The sequence below is a fragment of the Tamandua tetradactyla genome, chromosome 7, assembly GCF_023851605.1.
Source record: "Tamandua tetradactyla isolate mTamTet1 chromosome 7, mTamTet1.pri, whole genome shotgun sequence".
Taxonomy (NCBI): Eukaryota; Metazoa; Chordata; class Mammalia; order Pilosa; family Myrmecophagidae; genus Tamandua; species Tamandua tetradactyla.
Window position 1 is genome coordinate 7,634,928 of NC_135333.1, and position 17,139 is coordinate 7,652,066.

Here is a 17,139-nt window from a genome sequence, read left to right on the forward strand (position 1 = left end):
TGAAATTATAAGAAACAAGATTAGTAGCAAAAGGATTATAGCCATTAAATACCAAGTTGAGTATCTCAAAATACTTAGAGGATTAAAGCCTTGTAATTCATTCAAGATGTCCTGTGCCACCGTAGCGGGATCAGCAACTTCATTGTGACTTCTTTGCATGCTTAGAATTTCTTCATGTAATTGTTTTAAATTATACTGATATTATGGTGGCTCCAAACTCCCTTCAAATGCTTTTGAACTTTAGGCCAGTTCCATAATGACTGATTATACAGAACTGATGTCATGCATATGTACTGATAATTGGCATGGCATAGCAACTTTTGTCTGAATTTTAAACTTTCTGCCTTATTACCAGTGCCTGTGACTGTGGCCTCTAAAGCATTAAGCTTGACTTCTAATTTAAGGTCTCTTTTTTCTTGCTCTTGCAAGGCAAAAAAAGTGTTTTGAGCTAGGTTATTAACAAAATGGGCATTTTGTATACTTTGAGAGAGAGCATCTGCAAAAGTAGTTAAGGTGACTAATAATGTGATGAGAGTAACTATTCCAAAATTAATTAATCCCAGTGCTCCACAGGGATGAGCAAGCTTGTTATGTATTTCCTTTAATACCTGAAGACCTCTATCACTAAATCTCCAGGACAGGAAAAACCTGAAACTTGGTGGTATCTTTGCCCGCAGCTTGAGTCCCAGGACTTTTTTGTAGAGGAGAAAGTGACCCAGAAGAAGAGGTTTTAGACTCAAAGGTTACTTTCCTACTACTAGGAGCCCCACTAGCAGCAGTACTCAAATGAATGTCTTGCAAAGCTGAATTTGGATAGCTCTCTTCCTCCTCCTCAAGGTCAGAACATTTCTGTTCTTACTCCCTCCTGTAATTTTATTTCATTACCCCCATCTGACAATTTATGCTGGGTTGGTTTCTCAGAACTAGGGGGGTGGTAGGTCCTAAGGAAGCAGAGCTCTTTGAGGGTAATTTAAGACTGTCGTATCCCTGTACAGTTTCCTTTAGAGTTTCCTCAATACTTGACTCTGCTGTCTCAGTTTTGGGGAGCCGGCCACTATGTGGGCCAGGATCAATACATTCCTGAATTAAGGACCACACGGAAAAGATATAAATGGGTATTTTATCTGGACCCACTGCTGTGTAGCGGTCTCTTAGCAATTTTCCCACCTTGACCCAGGTCTCGGAATTGACTGTTCCTTCCTCAGGAAACCAAGGGCAAGTTTCTTGAACAAAATCTAAAAAGGTACTAAGCTGGCTTCTCCTAACATCTCCTCCCCTAGCCTTAAACATCCTCACATGTAATTCTCGTTCCTATGAACCAGAATGTCCCATAATGTCCCATTTACACCGGGCTGTACTTTTATGTGCACCACCTTACCTTAATTCCAAATTGTGTGCGCACCATGGGAGTGTTCCCTCGTCTCAGCATTGAGTTCTTCCGTATTCAGGTCCCTGTTCGGGCACCACCTACTGTGACCAACACGGCTCAGTGTTGGGACTGAAGGGAGGTGACGGGGAATTAAGAAAGAAACGTAAGAGACAAAAATATAGTTAAAGCTGGGACCAGGTGAGACTGAGCTCTGCTGGTGACTCAAAGACCTCGAGAGGGTCAGCCCTTTTTATTTTATAGTGCTGTGAGATAAAGAAAGTGAAAAATGTAACTAAACAGGGCAGGAGACTAGGAAGCACAAGCTGAACCATCTGCTTCCTTGTGACAGAATGAGTCAAAAGTTACCCATGTTTCCCAAGGCCTCCTTCCCCCAGACTCAGGCAGCTTTGTAACACTTTAGTCCTTTCAGGACATCAGGTGCCTATCCCACAGAGACAGTTTTGCTATATCTCTGCAGTGAGTATGTGACCTCTGTCTCATACGCACCTGACAGCTTGCCACTCTTCTAAAAGGAATTATGAGAAAGTCTACACTTCCTGTCCATCTTTAGGGCCTTACTACTGTAAGGGAGGGCATATACATTTTCAATTCAAGTAAAGGGTGTTTCTTCTCCAGGAGTGACATTTTCAAGTTTGGCAATAGGGATTTGGGGCTGAGCCAATCTCAGTATAAAATGTTTTTGTTGTTTTTGCCTCTCTGTTGTTTTATATTAGATTTTGGGTCTTGGGTTTCTCACTAAAAGTACAGGGTAGGGTTGGGGCCAACAAATGTTGATGTCTCCCATCAGTAGGGAAGCAGCAGTTAAAGAGCAGTGTTTCTTTTGACATTGTCTCCTCTGCTAAAAAGTTCCTTGTTCTTCAGGAGCCTGGCTGGTGTCCCAGTTCAGTTTTTGGAAGACACTCAGTTCAACCTTTATGAAGCAAAGTTTAATTGCCTGGGACTGGTTTCCTCCTTTAGTTCAGACAGGCTGCTAGTGAGCATGAGGTCATGGGGTTGGTACCCAGTTGGCAAAGAGGTGAGAACAAGGTCTTTTCCATTTTGTCACAGATTCTTTGTGATGTGAGCCAAACAGTTCATATGGGTTTCCCTCATCATAAAAAAGGATGGAGAGAAATTCATTATTGTTTTACAGGGAAATTTGAAGTTCGGTTTTTGTAAGTACCTTGAAATCTTTCTCTGGAAAGCACTGTAGAAACATATTATCTCTAATGGTTCTGAACAACAGTTGTGTAGGAACTGTCAGTGCTGATGGATATGTTTTTCTTTCTGACCCCCTCTTTTCAGAACCCACACAGCAGTTAAAATAGCTCCAAGATACAGTGCCCCTGTAATCCATGTCCTAGATGCATCCAAGAGTGTGGTAGTGGTAAGTAAGTACAAGGCCTTATATTTTATTTTGGGTACATTATGAGGAGAGAATAAAGAGAATATTAAGAATCTGGGGTATTGTTGAAGATCTTCTATATATTTTTGTTCAATTCTATGTTTTAAAAATGTAAAAAAGTAGCTCAAGCCTTATAATAATCCTATTGCAATGTCTGCTTGTTAAAAGGAGACCCGGATGACTATGTTCTATGCTTTCAAATACCATTTATTGAATTAAGTAGCAAGCTGTGCTGGTCTGAATAAAGAAGTATCTTTATATTGGAACCAATCCAGAAAGATAGTTCAGCTATTTGCAAATGTAAATATATACTTACTTGACTCTACTATCAGAGTAAAAGGAGTATAGAATTTTTAAAATGGCCTGTTTCCAGACAGAAAAAAAAACACTTAACCTGGTGATGGGCCCATTGACCCTACCCAAAGACAGAAAAATATTCACTATATGTTCAACTCTAGAGTAACAGTTTCTGTTTCTCAGTGACTATAATATACAACTTGCCCAAATGTCTTTCCCTTTTTTTCTCCTTCAGTGAGTCCCAAGACTTATCTTGTTATATTCTTCATTGAATAATAGAGTATAATACCTCGAGGGCATCGAAGAGACCATGTGGTTCATTGGTTTTTTTTTAACCGAACTTGAAAAGTTAAAGCAGTATGGGCCTCACCGAAAGCCAGGCAGAGGGCTAGGCTTTATGTGTTTGTGCTGGTGACAATTTGGTTCAGCCTGGGGCCCAAAAAGAATACTTCGAAAATACTCAAACACAAATCAAATGATAAATAATTTGGGTAGTTGCTAGTGTTTTAGGAAGGAATGGTATAATTTACTTATGTTGGTTGTTGGTTCAAGGTGTTTTGATATAACTGAAATGAACATGGAACAGGACCATGTTTTAGCTAACTGTCTAATAGTTTTGAAAATATCCTCAAGTGTGAGCAACTACTTAATGGTTGGAGATTTAGACCTGTAGCTGCCCCATGCTTTTTTTTTTCTTCTTTAATAAAAAATAAGTTTTTAATATTCAGTTCTTTTTAAATTGTGAAGTATTTTTTCAGTTTATTACCTCTTCTTTTATTTTCATGTTATTCTGCCTACTCTGATAGCAGGTGATGCCCTGAAAACAAAATAAAGAAAATAAAAACTATAATATATCTCAGTGGTTGGCATGAAAACATTATGGTGGACTTTGATTTTTGCTTTTGATGAAAGGATCATGTAGATCAGCCTCTATATTGGCCATGAATTTGTTTCCATCAAACAAGTCAGACTGGGCTGGACTGGTAATCATTTGAATGGACTTATCACTGTGGCTCTGGGAGGATAAGGCAGGGGTATGTTCTTTCTACCTAATAGTGTACCTATGTCAGGGTATTGTAACCTTTTTGGATTTATGGGGACCTGAATTTTGTTATCTCAGAGCTTATAAACTAGTTGAATGTAAAGATGTTTAAACAGTGGTTACATGTACTCTGAGAAACTCCGAAGAACGTGGCCTTGTTGTCTCATTTAGTTCTGTTTGGTTCTCTAAATAAGGATTCCACCAAGACTGGGAAATCCTCTGTGGTGTGATTTTTCTAGTCTTTATTTTTAGGCCTGCCATTATAGCCTTTTCTGATCATATTCCTTAAAAAAGTGATTTTGTTTTTTACCAACTCATAGCTGATTGGATTGTTACTAGAGATACTTAGAAAATTCACAGAGAATTATAGATGTAAATCTGGTAAGCACTTTAGCCATCATCCATTCTAACTTCTTCAATTTCAAATGATGATAGGTAGCTTCTCTGACTTTTCATGTGTTAAGAAATCCTACTGGAGAATTCAGGGTTGAAGCAATGCTGTTAATTTTTTTAACTGATGTGATCAGGTAACAGCCATTTTATTTTTGAACTTTGATGGTAGTTATTGTACCAACTTGATAATCATAGTCATAAGCAATATTTAGCTGGCTGTTCCTAGTTTTATAATTTATTGAGTACCCTCAAAGTTTGCAGACCATTGATGTTCTTTTTTTATTTTAGCAGATCACATTTCTTTACCCCCATGGCCTGCTGACTGTGGAGATTAGACTCATTCTTTCAGTAAATATTTAGTGAGGATATATGGGCCAGGCAGTGAACTAGGCACCAAGGGTGCCTTGAAGATGGTTAATGTGTGATCCCAGCCCACAAAGAGCATATTTTCTAGTAAGGGAAGTAGATGCATAAAGAGATTACTAAAAGCCTTTGGTAAGGGCAGTGATAGAGAGATGTACAGAGTAGCTTTGAAACCCTGAAGAAAGGTGCCTAACCCAGTATGTTGGGAATCCCCAAGACCACCCTCAGGTTCAGTGATTTGCTAGAAGGCTTCTTAGAACTCAAAAAAGGTGTTACCTTCCCCGTTACAGTTAATTACAACCAAAGGATACAGATTAAAATCAGCAAAGGCAAAAGACTGCACATCAGGTAGAGTCCAGGGAGAGATGATGCAAGCTTCCAGCTTCTCCCCAGGAGTTGTATACAAACAGCACTTAATTCTCCCAGTAATGGTGTTTGGCAGCACACCCAGAGTATTGCTCACCAAGCAGCTCACCTCAGTCTTAGTGCCCAGGGTTTTATTGAGGTCCATCAGAAAGGCTCGGAGCACCCATATGACTCACCTTAGTAACTCAGTCTCCAACGCCTCCAGAGGTCAGATAGATACAGTGTGACCCTAGACACCCACCCCAAATCACATTGTTAGTATAGACACCTGGTATGGCCCAGGGCTGCAAGTACACAAGGGCATTCTTAATAAGCAGGATATTTCAAGGGCTGAAAGGTTATTTCTCAGAAGCCAGCCAAAGGCCAGTCCTTTCTTTGGGACATGCAAGATTTGAACATCCTAAGCCTGCTGGTATGCTTTATTGCATACTCAGGCAGGAATTAGTAAAATTGGTGAAGGGAAAGGAAATAAATATTGGGGAAAGTTTCCTGAAGCAGTTGTCACCAAAATTAACCATTATTGCACATTTTTAACCTTCTTTTGTTACTCTCTCGTTATTGAATTTTATCTTGCATTTGCAGTGTTCTCAACTATTAGATGAAAATCTAAAAGATGAATATTTTGAGGAAATCATGGAAGAATATGAAGATATTAGGCAGAATCATTATGAGTCTCTCAGGGTAAGTGAAAGAAACAGGTCTTTGCTAGTTTGGGCAATAAAATAATCCTATGGTTTATATTGTGACTTTATTTTCTGTTTTGAGAAGAGCACAGATTTAGGATCATTTTAGAGAAGTCGTATTTTCTAGTTTAAATCAGAATTCTTCAGTGTCTAAGCTCTCAATAATTTTGGTTATGTTAAAATTAATTTTATCTATTCAGCCAACAACTTATTCGGTACCCAGTAGGTGTTCGTTGCTGTGCTACATACCAGAGTTATGAGAATGAATAGAACATGAGCTCATTACCCAGCAGGAAAATAGGAACTTAAACAGTATACTGAAATGATTCCCAGAAGTCCTTATTCTTGAGGAAATAATGGAAGAAAATGAAGACATTAGACAGGACCACTGTAAGCTTCTCCCCTAGAGTTGCCCGATACTGACTGTACAGAGTAACAGAGTAATGTTTCAAGAACTGTCTCTCTCTAGATAAGCTTGATGGAATCAATCAAGAGTGGGCATAATTATTCTGCATAAGCCAGAAAGAGTGGGGGATAGTTCTCCCGAGTTATCTGCCTGTAAGCTTTTCTGAGGACATTCGGGATTGTTAGGCAAATGAAGAGAGCTAACAACATGGCGAAGAAAACAAACATTTCAGAGATGCTGACTAGCCCAAAACACTGTATTTGGCTTTTTTCCCTCTTCCTAAGTTTGCCTACAGTTGACAGTTTCTTAGTTCTGCCTTGTTACTGTCACAGTGTTGAATGCAAGCCAGTTAATACCCTGGCCTTAGGTGTTCTGAAAGTACAGGCTGGTATAACTCTATTATATTCTTACTTCACAATCAGCCTTATATTTATATAGCAACATTTAGTGGATGATAATTGACTTTTTACTATTGTTCTGGTACTGATGTAAAGCCGTATTGGATAGAAAAGGAAGAGCTTTTTACAGTAAGAATCTTTATTCATAAAAGCATTTGTTTTCTTGCAAAGTTTATGTACTATCTTAAATATGCTTTTGTAATAACTAACAGTAAGTGAAGAGGCTTGACTGACTTTTTTTTTTTTTCAACAGGAGAGAAGATACTTAACATTAAGTCAAGCCAGAAAGAGTGGTTTCAAAATTGATTGGCTGTCAGAACCTCACCCAGGTCTGTTTGACCGTTAGCTAGAAAAAGACACAACTCTTAGTTGTGTATAATAATGGTGATAACGATGATTGAAAAATAAAAGTAAATAAATAGGTACCATTTCTGGAGAGCCTATCTGGTGTCAAACATTGTCCTGAGATTTACCTATACCAGTCTCACTTAATCCTTAATTCTTAAAACAACTTTTTATTGAATGTGGGTATTGTGCCCAGGTTAATTTGAAAAAAACTGAATATCAGGAGGTTTAATAGTTTAAAAGCTTAACCAAGATTTTGTCTTTGATCTGTCTGCCTTCTAAACCCATGTTCTTTCCCCCAGTGCAACCAAGTTCTATAGAGCCATACAAGTGGTGCTTTAACTGAGGTGGTCTAGGTCTTGGACAGCCCTGATACAGACATGGAATGTGTGAAGTCGAAAATGCCTCAGCATTTCCCAGATTTTTGAAACATTTCAGCAAAGGCAGGATCCCCTATTTCTTTTTTTCTCTTCCATTCTCTGTCTGGGTGCTTCTCTCTTTTTTTATTTCTCCCCCTTTTTTGTTTCTAGCCACCTTTTCTGCCTTACATTGATGCTCACAAGGGAGTAAAATATGTAAGATGTTTTGACAGCTCAGAGAAGCATGAGGTACAAATGCAAAGCCAAGACAGGGTAAACAGGGGTTATATTAAGTGAATCCATATTTCCAAGGTAATATCTCAAATCAGCACTTATTGCTCATGACATCTGTGTTCTACAAATGCTCAGTAGAGTTTAGAGGATTAAATTGGAAATATAGGTGTTCTTGGCTCTAATCTCATTTCCACTGAGTTCAGTGTGGGTTAGGGAACAGAATGCTAGATTGGGAGTTGGGAGGCTTAGGTTTTAATCCCAATTTTGCTACTAAATCACCAGGTGGCCCTGAGTACTTATTTCTGTGTGTGACAGTTTTTAATTTTTAAGAAAGGAGCAAACTGTATGGACAATATTGTGAGGACAAAATAAAGATACTGTGTGAAAACCTTTGAAAAATATAAATCACTGTATGGCTCTAAACTATTATTATAAGCTCTTTACCTTTCACTGTGAAATTGGAATAATAGTACAAGGTTAACTCTGTTTTAACCAAGTCCAGCATCTAGAAAATACATTGGGACAGTCCTGTGAAGGCACATGGTTGTGCAAAGCCAGTAATGGTAACACTTTTTGAGTGACCCCACTTTAATTCCCAGTGGGGGTCCATTGAAAGGCTCTGTACCTGCGTTCTGAGGGGCCACCCTCAGAAATGTTTCTGAGGATATTCCAGTGCTAGGGTAGTTTCTAGAGGAAATAAAGGTAGATAAAGGGAAGCTTCTTTTCTCATAGTCCCTGGTGGTAAAACCTCAAACAAATCTTAAACTCTGGAAGACAAGCTTCTTCAAGAATAAAGATCTTCAGTTCCTACAAAGCAGGATATTTCTCCCTGCCTTCCCAGACAAAGATAAACTTTAATCAGAGGGTTATCTATGTTTCTTTTTAGGTTCTCTACTAAGGGTACTATAAAGACTCTGTAACCTAAAAAAAATCAACATAATAAAATATTTACAAAGGAGGGTTATCCTGTGTAGTAGAAAGATGTCAAGGAAAAAAATGGGAAGGAATTACCATGAACAAATAAGAAAAGGTAGAAATTTTAGACAGAATTAATAAGCTTTTCATACTTTTCTTTTCCTGTACCCTTACCTCTCACTTTTACCATCAAATGAGAGAAAAATATTCATGAGACTTCTCTTTTATCCCAGAACACCTGATACTGGAAGCATAGGAGATTCTCTGTTTCATGTTTTAAGATCAGAAAACAGAAGCCTGAGGAATATAATTATAGCCAGCAGTGGAGTCAGCGCTTTCTGACTCTAGCCTGACCCGTAGCCGTATGCTAGGGTGGAACAGTAATACTGTCCCAAAAAAAGGCAAGAAGCACCATCTGTCTCTGCAGTCTTTACGAGTATTTAAGCATGAAATCTTTTAGATGCACAGAAAAGTATGAGGAATAATATATTGAATATTTATATATACCCACTGGCTTAAGAAATAAACTACCACCCAGTTTTAATAAAATGAAACAATACATATGTAGTGGAAGTCCCCTGTGTGCCTCTCCCTGATCACATTCCTCTCCCTGCCCTGCCAAATAAGCACAATCCTGAATTTGATTCCTCATTTCCCTGGATTTCCTTATACTTTTACTATGTGGATATATATCCATTGGCAATATATAAATGAGTACTTCATGGTTATAGTCTTTATGTAAATGGCTTGCTTTATATGTTGTCTGAAAGGGTCTTTATTTTATTATTCTTAATTTCTATAAATGAAAATCAAGTTTTTCTTTTTCTTGGGCAGGAGTTGAGGTGGAAGGGTTGAGGGGGGAGCTTCCAAGTGTGGTGTAGTCAGCTGCCCGGAAAGAATAGTTTTATTTATGATTCAACACAAAATTACTCCTTCTTTGTGATAATTTTAAGTACCCCTCTTTGTAAAGCAACTCCTACAGGTGGCGGGAGTGAGGCAGAGTGTGGGAGTCCACAGAGCAAGTACAGCACTGGAAAGGAAGGCTTCTGCTAGGCAGGGCATGGTGTGGCGGGGTGCCTGGCACCAGACCCCAGGTGTTAGCACTGACCGTCTGCATTTCTCTCCTGTAGTGAGGCCCACATTTATTGGAACGCAAGTCTTTGAAGACTATAATCTGCAGAAGCTGGTGGATTACATCGACTGGAAACCTTTCTTTGATGTTTGGCAACTCCGAGGCAAATACCCTAATCGAGGCTTTCCCAAGATATTTAATGACAAAGCAGTAGGTTAGTCCTTTCTGCCTTTGATAATCATGACATAGTATTTTGAATTTGAAGACAGGAATAGGTGATGAGCGATGGATTTAGGTTATATAGGATAAAGCTGCCTTATTTACCTGCTCAGCTTTTTAATGATTTTTAAACTGCTAAGTTCTTCTTGTATTGACTAAATTTGGAAAGTTCATTTATTCTTTTAATAAATGTTTATTAACATCAGTTATATCTTGGGCTCTGTGTTGGGCACTGGGGGTATATAAAAGGTTAGAATATAATCCTTTGCTGTCTTGTAACCAACTACTGGGTGCAGCTGACAAGTAAATGGGTAATTCCCATATAGCATGCCGTGCTCCTGCTGTGGCACTGAACACTGGCTTCTGCAGAAACATCAAGGGGACATGTACCTCAAACTGGGAGGTTAGGGAAAGCTTTGTGAAGGAGGTGGTGTTTGAACTGCCTTTTGAAGGTTAAGTGGGAGTTATTGAAGCTGGAACTGGGGATCTGAGGTGGTGCTGAAGAAAAGATTATTCCAGACAGAAGCCAGGAAGTGAGAAGGCACAGAGACGTGCTTTTTTGGGAAACTGCAAGGAGCCCATTGTGCCTGGAGCATCATGAAGGAAGGTGATTTTTGTGAGATAAGCTAGAGAAGTAAGGACATAAACTGCTAATTGTTCAATGATTAAGGAAAAATAAGCTACATTGTAAATAATTAGAGTGCCTGGGGAGTTATCTTTAGTCCCACCCCCAAATACTTAGACATAGGTTCAAAATTTTAAACCATTCAAAGGATTAGGTATAACCAGTTAAGAGCAAGATGGAGGGGTGGACAAATAAAAATAAAGGACTAAGGAATTCAGGCTGAAAAGAAACTGAGAGACTGGCCTCTTGCCAGTTTCATGGAGGGGCTTTTGGTGTGAATGTGTGTTAGGAAGCTGTGGATCAGAAGCTTTCAAAGCTAGCCAGGGTAAAGTAGTGGGGAAAGAAGTTTCTCAGTCTAAGCTGCCCCTGAGTAATGACAGGCAAGCAGTAGAGCAGCCTTAGCTATCTGGCAGCCTCTCACGAAGCTGGATAGGCCATGCCCTTGAGAGAATGAATAGAAAACACTACTGACTCCTCAGTATGAGAGAAGCAGCTGTCTTCAAATACACAGATGGAAGTGAGGGGAGAGTATTCGGGGAGCCCAGCTTCCATTGTGCGAACAGAAACCCCTTCTGAGCACTGCCTTGAGATGAGGTCATTCAGTAGCAGTGCTGAAGCTACTTAAAAGGGTTTGGGGCACAATTCACTTTCCAGCCTATTTCCAGAGTGATCACTGTGAACTCAGTGGAATTATGTGTGCACAACAGAGGTCAGTGATTGAGGAATTTTGCCTGCCTTTTTTCTCTCTGTCTGATAGACTGTTTGGGGTAGCCACAGATTTGGCTCTCTGCCTTTTGTTAAATGGAAAAATTTAAGTGGCTTGAGTTAGGAGAAGCAGACGCACTTAGCAGGAACCACTAAATCTGAACTCCTCCGTCTTAAATTGTGCTGATGACAAACACTCATGAAATATTTGAGGGGAAAATAGAAGGTTGAAGAGAGAAAATTATCCAAGAAAGCTGGTAATTTTAAAAAGAAATATTCTTTGCTGCTTATCATTGGCATATTTAAGTGAGTTCTTATTATATTTTTCTAATAGGTGAAGAGGCCAAAAAAGTCTATGATGATGCCCAAAATATGCTGAAAGTGCTGATTAGTCAAAAGAAACTCCAAGCCAGGGGTGTAGTTGGATTCTGGCCAGCACAAAGTGTCCAGGATGACATTCATCTGTATGCGGAGGATGCAGTGCCCCAGGTTGCAGAGCCAATAGCTACCTTTTATGGGTTAAGGCAACAGGTAAAATAGCGTTATGACAGCTAATATTCTGCTTCTAATGGTTTGGTTTAAGCACTAAACAAAACATAAATAAGGATTAAATAAGAAGTCTGATCTTTGTATAAATTATTCTTCTCCCCCCATCCTTCCACCACTCCAAATGACCAATGAAAAGCCTGAGCCCCAGGCATTTATCGGGTTGATGGAGAGGAGGCACATGGGCGTTAGAGGCAGGGCCTCTTATGGCAGCAGCATAAGTTGAGGTGCTTATTATGTCCAAAGAGTTGAATAATAATCATTTTTGCTACCTCAGGTACTCCCACATGAATGTTCTCAGCCTCCTTAATTATCTTTCTAAATAAGAGAACTTTTATGAATACAAATAGCGTTGCTTTTCATATATGTATCTTATTAAAAATAGGCTGTTTGATGGCTCCCTTTCTCAAGGGAAGACACAAGGAAACCAGCATTCACTGAATGTCTACCATTTGGCAGGTGCTTTGTAGGGCGTTTTATATACCATCTTTTCTAATTTCTGCAAAGTCCTGTTGTGAGGCAGTGTATGTTTCCACTTTACAGAGGAGAAAATGAAGGCTAATTCAATTGCCCAGAGTTCCACAGCAAAGAGGGGAGAGCCCCCCCCCCATCTGCACCCCAGATGGCTGTTCTTTCACTGCACCAGAATAAACGGCTCTTCTCAGGCATTTTTTGCCCTTACTTTTAAAAATTCAAATATCATATGCATATCGTTTAGTTGCTATACAAAGTAGTTGTCCTAATCAAGAATTTGAATAGAATTCACCAGAGTTTTTAGTGAAGGGTTTCAGTAAATTATTTTTGCATTTTCAGCCCTTTAGAAGTGAGTACATTTTATCACAACCGCAATATATTTCATAATGACAGACATTTTTCTTCTTGCTTGTGTGATATGTGATATGCTCGGCCTCTGTGAAAGTGTTGCTTGTGTGGTTACTCCGTTTGGTACCAGACTCTTGACTGCATTTATAAGATGGAATTGTCCTAATTGAGATATTTAACCAAAAACATACCTACATGGATTCTTAAATTTGAGGCCTTAAACAGATATCATAGAGTTAAAGGAGGACAGCTTGTTCCTTGTTGTATACACTCAGGCTCAGAAACAAAAGAATACACAGGAGTGCTCCACTTCTAATAGTTCCAGTCCCTCTTCTCTACGGAATTAGTAACTTGTCTTTTATAGGTGTAACTAACATAAAATAACCTCTGCCCTGATTTGGTCTTTGATCATTCAAGTCCTTTGTCCTCTGATATATTTTTATGTCCTTCACCATTCATGACCCAGCTCAGTTTGTGACAAACTGTACTAGAGCATTTGATACAAAGAGTTCTCAGAGTTTGCCTTACTCGCTTTTGTTTACAAAGATAGCAGTGAACAACTGGAAAACAGTTCTTCCTTGCACAGCTGTCACTGAGTTCTGTGACATTTCTATGTACCATTTTCCAGACACCTCCTTGAAGGCAGCCATTTAACCATTTTCTGTCCAATGCCGATTAGGGTACACTTATTTCTGGGGCTGGCAAATAGCTCTGAAGCTTCTGGATTGACCACTTACTAATTAGTTGATCAGTCCTAAGCAGTACCTTATAGTAGTCAAGAGCAGCATTGGTTATGATATCAACCTCCTGGTTCTGCCACTCTTTGGCCTTGAGCTAGCTGGTCAAGCACTCTCTGCCTTAAATTTCTTGTCTGTAAAACGGAGCTGACAGTAGCACTTACTTCACAAGATTGTTGTGAAGATTAAATTGGTTTAATTCACATAAAGCACTTAGATCAGTGCCTGGAATACAGTGAGCACTCAGTGAGTTTTAGTTCTAAGCTGGTTATCTTCTCGGCAAATATTTATTCACTGTGTAATGTGTATAAGACCTTAATGGCCAGCTTAGTAGGAGGAACGAGTCAGCCATCAGCTAAGAACGTGAGTGGGTTAAGATAGGTACTTGGGTTGGTGGAAAGAATCCCAGAAGCAAATCCTGCTGAATTCTTTGATTTCACACTGGCTTTGGGTGTCCTTAGCTATCTCTGGTACCACCATTTGTGGTACCATGTGACTGAACTGCTGCTTCTGATAATGTAAAATGGAGTTTTGTATATTGAATGGGCACATGTCAAACATAATACCAGGGTGGAATGCTGATCTTGAATTGAAAACACTTTGGGGGAAAGAATTTTTTTTAATACAAAGTTTATGATTCTGTTTCCTAGAACAGAGCCTGTAGGCCTTGAGTAAATATTTGGTTAGTGAGTAAATTAACTAGTATTTTGACTAGGTTTATCATGTCAAAATTTTTTTAAATCTCATTTTATTTGTTTATTCAACAAATAGTTATTGAATGCCCACTATGTATCAGGCACGATTCTAAATATACACGTGCCTGTTTATGAAGCTTATTTTTACTTAATAGTACTAGGTTACTTTCCATTGTTAATGCAGTGCCCAGGCTAATGACCTCCTCCACCCATTCACTGTTTTTTAAGGCTGAAAAGGACTCTTCCAGCACAGATCCTTACCACTGCCTCTCAGACTTCATAGCTCCTCTGGATTCTGGGATCCGTGACTACCTGGGCCTGTTTGCTGTGGCCTGCTTTGGTGTTGAAGAGCTGAGCATGGCCTATGAGAAGGAGTGTGATGACTACAGCAGCATCATGGTTAAGGCACTAGGGGACAGGCTGGCAGAGGTAATGCAGCAAAAGTGCACTTAGGACAGAGCCCAGGCTATGAGTACCAGAAAACAAATTAACACTTACAACCATGTTTTGTCTTGTCTTTTTAAAATATTACACATATTTAAAAACATGTATTCCCAAGTTGTTCTCACACATCATCTTTTGGGTAAAGAAAAGCCTTCAGTGATGGCAGGGTTGGTTATCACCCTTAGAACCATGATCTCTTTGCCTTATTTCTCCCTTTGTTTGCTGTGTGTGACATTTTCTTGGAGAACGTAAAAAATTAGAAATAGATTTCTGTTTCACAGTCCGCATTCTAATGTTGGTGTCTTCTGTAACTCTTCATCTTCCTATGCTTGTAATCAGGGTAGCCTAAGCCCTAGGGTTGGTCCTCCCCACTTTACCTGAGGCTAACAGTGAAGGGAATAGCAGCTGTAATGGTTCCATTTCTCTTTATAGTCAGTAGAAGCTGTAGACTGACCATGAGAAAAATGCCTAGGTTTAAAATCCTCAGATCACTAACTGTCATAATCAGAGCCCAGGATGAGGCCAAAGTTGAGCAAAAGAGCAGCTAATGATGGTTCAAATGGTTTGAGAACCCACCTGTCTCCTCTTATCAAACTTTGCCTCGCTGTGGCCCAGGTGAGGGAAGCTGCTCTTAGATGGCTTTGATTAGTGGGTGGAGAGAGGACTGATGTTAGGAGCTCTTCCCTCTCCCTAAGCATACCTGGTGCTTTGGGTTTCAAGGCCTTTGCAGAGGAGCTACATGAAAGGGTTCGCAGAGAACTGTGGGCTTATTGTGGAGGTGAGCAGCTGGACATTGCAGACCTGCGAAGGATACGGTATGAGGGCATCCGCCCAGCTCCTGGCTACCCCAGCCAGCCTGACCACACTGAGAAGCTCACCATGTGGAGACTTGCCAACATCGAGAAGGTCACAGGTATGTACCCAGAAAGATGTGAGCTTGTTTCTTCTTTTTTAAAATAGACACAGTTTTATCAAAGAAATGACACATATGGTTAAAAATTTTAAAAATATGAAAGGGTTTATAATGAGAAGAAATCATCTACATCCCATCCTTTCTTACTTTTAGCTATTGATTATGGTCTTTTCTCTCCATATCACTGAATAGTATTCTCACAGCACCATTTACAGATTTATCAAATTTAATTATCATCTCTTAACCTATAACAGATGAGAGTTTATCTTACTTATACTACCCCATCCATACCTCTTCTGCTCCATTTTCCTAGTTAAGTTGTGTTTCTGTTTTTAATTCTTCCATTCATAACTTTTCATCTTAATTCATAGTTCACCTTAATTTCTCATTCCATTGATTTTGAGCCATATCTGAACACTCGATCTTGGGGTTCTCCCACCCTCTCTTCAGCTCTGTTCTCTCTCTGTTTTTGCCCTGTCAAGATTAATAAGATTTATATTTCCTTTTGTAACCATAAAATAATTCTCCTTTGTGCTTTGTCCATAGATTGATTCAAATAGTTGAAAAATCAGAAATTAGCATGTGTCCTTTTGAGAAAGAAGGCAGATGCCCACAGCTCAGCAAGATGTGCATTGTTGTTGCCAGAATGCCAATCAGAGTTCTTATTATATGGTAGATATAGTTGAGATGACTGACTATAAATTCACAATTTTTGGTGGGAATAATCAAAAGTATACAGTCAAACCTAGTGAAGTCAAAATTTAAATGAGAGCCTATGAGGCTGTATTGAATCTGGGTTAGCAGAAACAACACTGTCTAGGAGTCATATGATCTGGGTTCGATTCCCATTTCTGCCATAAGCCAGCTGGGTGACCTTTGACACAGCACTTACCCTTTATGTTGCTTTCTCCTTGTCCATAAAATGAGTAGCCTAGACTAGGATCTTTATGGTCCTTTGGGTTCTAAAATTCTAAGAAAAAGTATCGTTTCTTTCTAAGTGCAGATGTAAGCTGACTCTTCGCTTGTAGTGGTTATCCCTAATGTCACTGCCCCACAGGAGCCCTTGAGGACCATTCATGGTACTTTTTATGCAGGGTTATTGCTCCTTGTGTGAGTAAGCTGCTTAGAAACCAACTGGGGCCTCTGTAACTGAGCTTGAATGACTGGGCATAAAAGTGTAGGGAGTGGTTCCAAGGCCTGTCCTTCCTGGAATAGAGGTTATTTAAATGTCCTGATTTTGTTCCTCAGTAGGTATTTGCTAGACTGCTCTGCTCATAGCTTTCATACTGTGCCATATGTCCACCCGTAAGGCATATTTTTGACAGATGTACTGAATGCCTACCAACTACCAGGTACTGCGCTAGGTATTGAATAAATAACATGTTTTTCCATGTTAATCTTTCTAGGCATTAGGTTAACAGAATCGTTAGCAATGGCACCTGCTTCAGCAGTCTCAGGCCTCTACTTCTCCAATTTGAAATCCAAATATTTTGCTGTGGGAAAAATTTCCAAGGATCAGGTAAGTTAGCTGCTTTACTATATCGTAGGTGCCTGTCTTGCGTTAAATGGAATTTATTTTAAACGTGAATGAGAATAAGATGAAAGGGAATGGATGAAGAAATTTACCCCAATTAATGTCTTAATTTTATTTCAACCCATTACCCTAATTCTAGCCTTCCCCACACCCAGCCCACACAAATACCAGCCTACTTTCTAAGCATCAGATACTAACCCCAAGACAACTTGGGAGATAGCTAAATATCTATCTTCATTTAACTCAGTACAT

The 17,139-nt window shown here is 39.4% G+C and overlaps 1 protein-coding gene across 3 annotated transcripts in view; it reads left to right on the plus strand.

Annotated features, from left to right (window-relative positions):
* MTR (5-methyltetrahydrofolate-homocysteine methyltransferase) overlaps positions 1–17,139 on the plus strand; it is a 183,097-nt gene that overhangs the window by 158,215 nt on the left and 7,743 nt on the right. For all 3 annotated transcript variants that reach the window (XM_077168432.1, XM_077168434.1, XM_077168433.1), the window contains 8 exons: positions 2,675–2,756; positions 5,818–5,916; positions 6,976–7,051; positions 9,706–9,861; positions 11,531–11,727; positions 14,225–14,425; positions 15,161–15,353; positions 16,760–16,872. In XM_077168432.1, the coding sequence (XP_077024547.1) occupies positions 2,675–2,756; positions 5,818–5,916; positions 6,976–7,051; positions 9,706–9,861; positions 11,531–11,727; positions 14,225–14,425; positions 15,161–15,353; positions 16,760–16,872 (1,117 nt within the window). The remainder of the gene's footprint in view (positions 1–2,674; positions 2,757–5,817; positions 5,917–6,975; positions 7,052–9,705; positions 9,862–11,530; positions 11,728–14,224; positions 14,426–15,160; positions 15,354–16,759; positions 16,873–17,139) is intronic.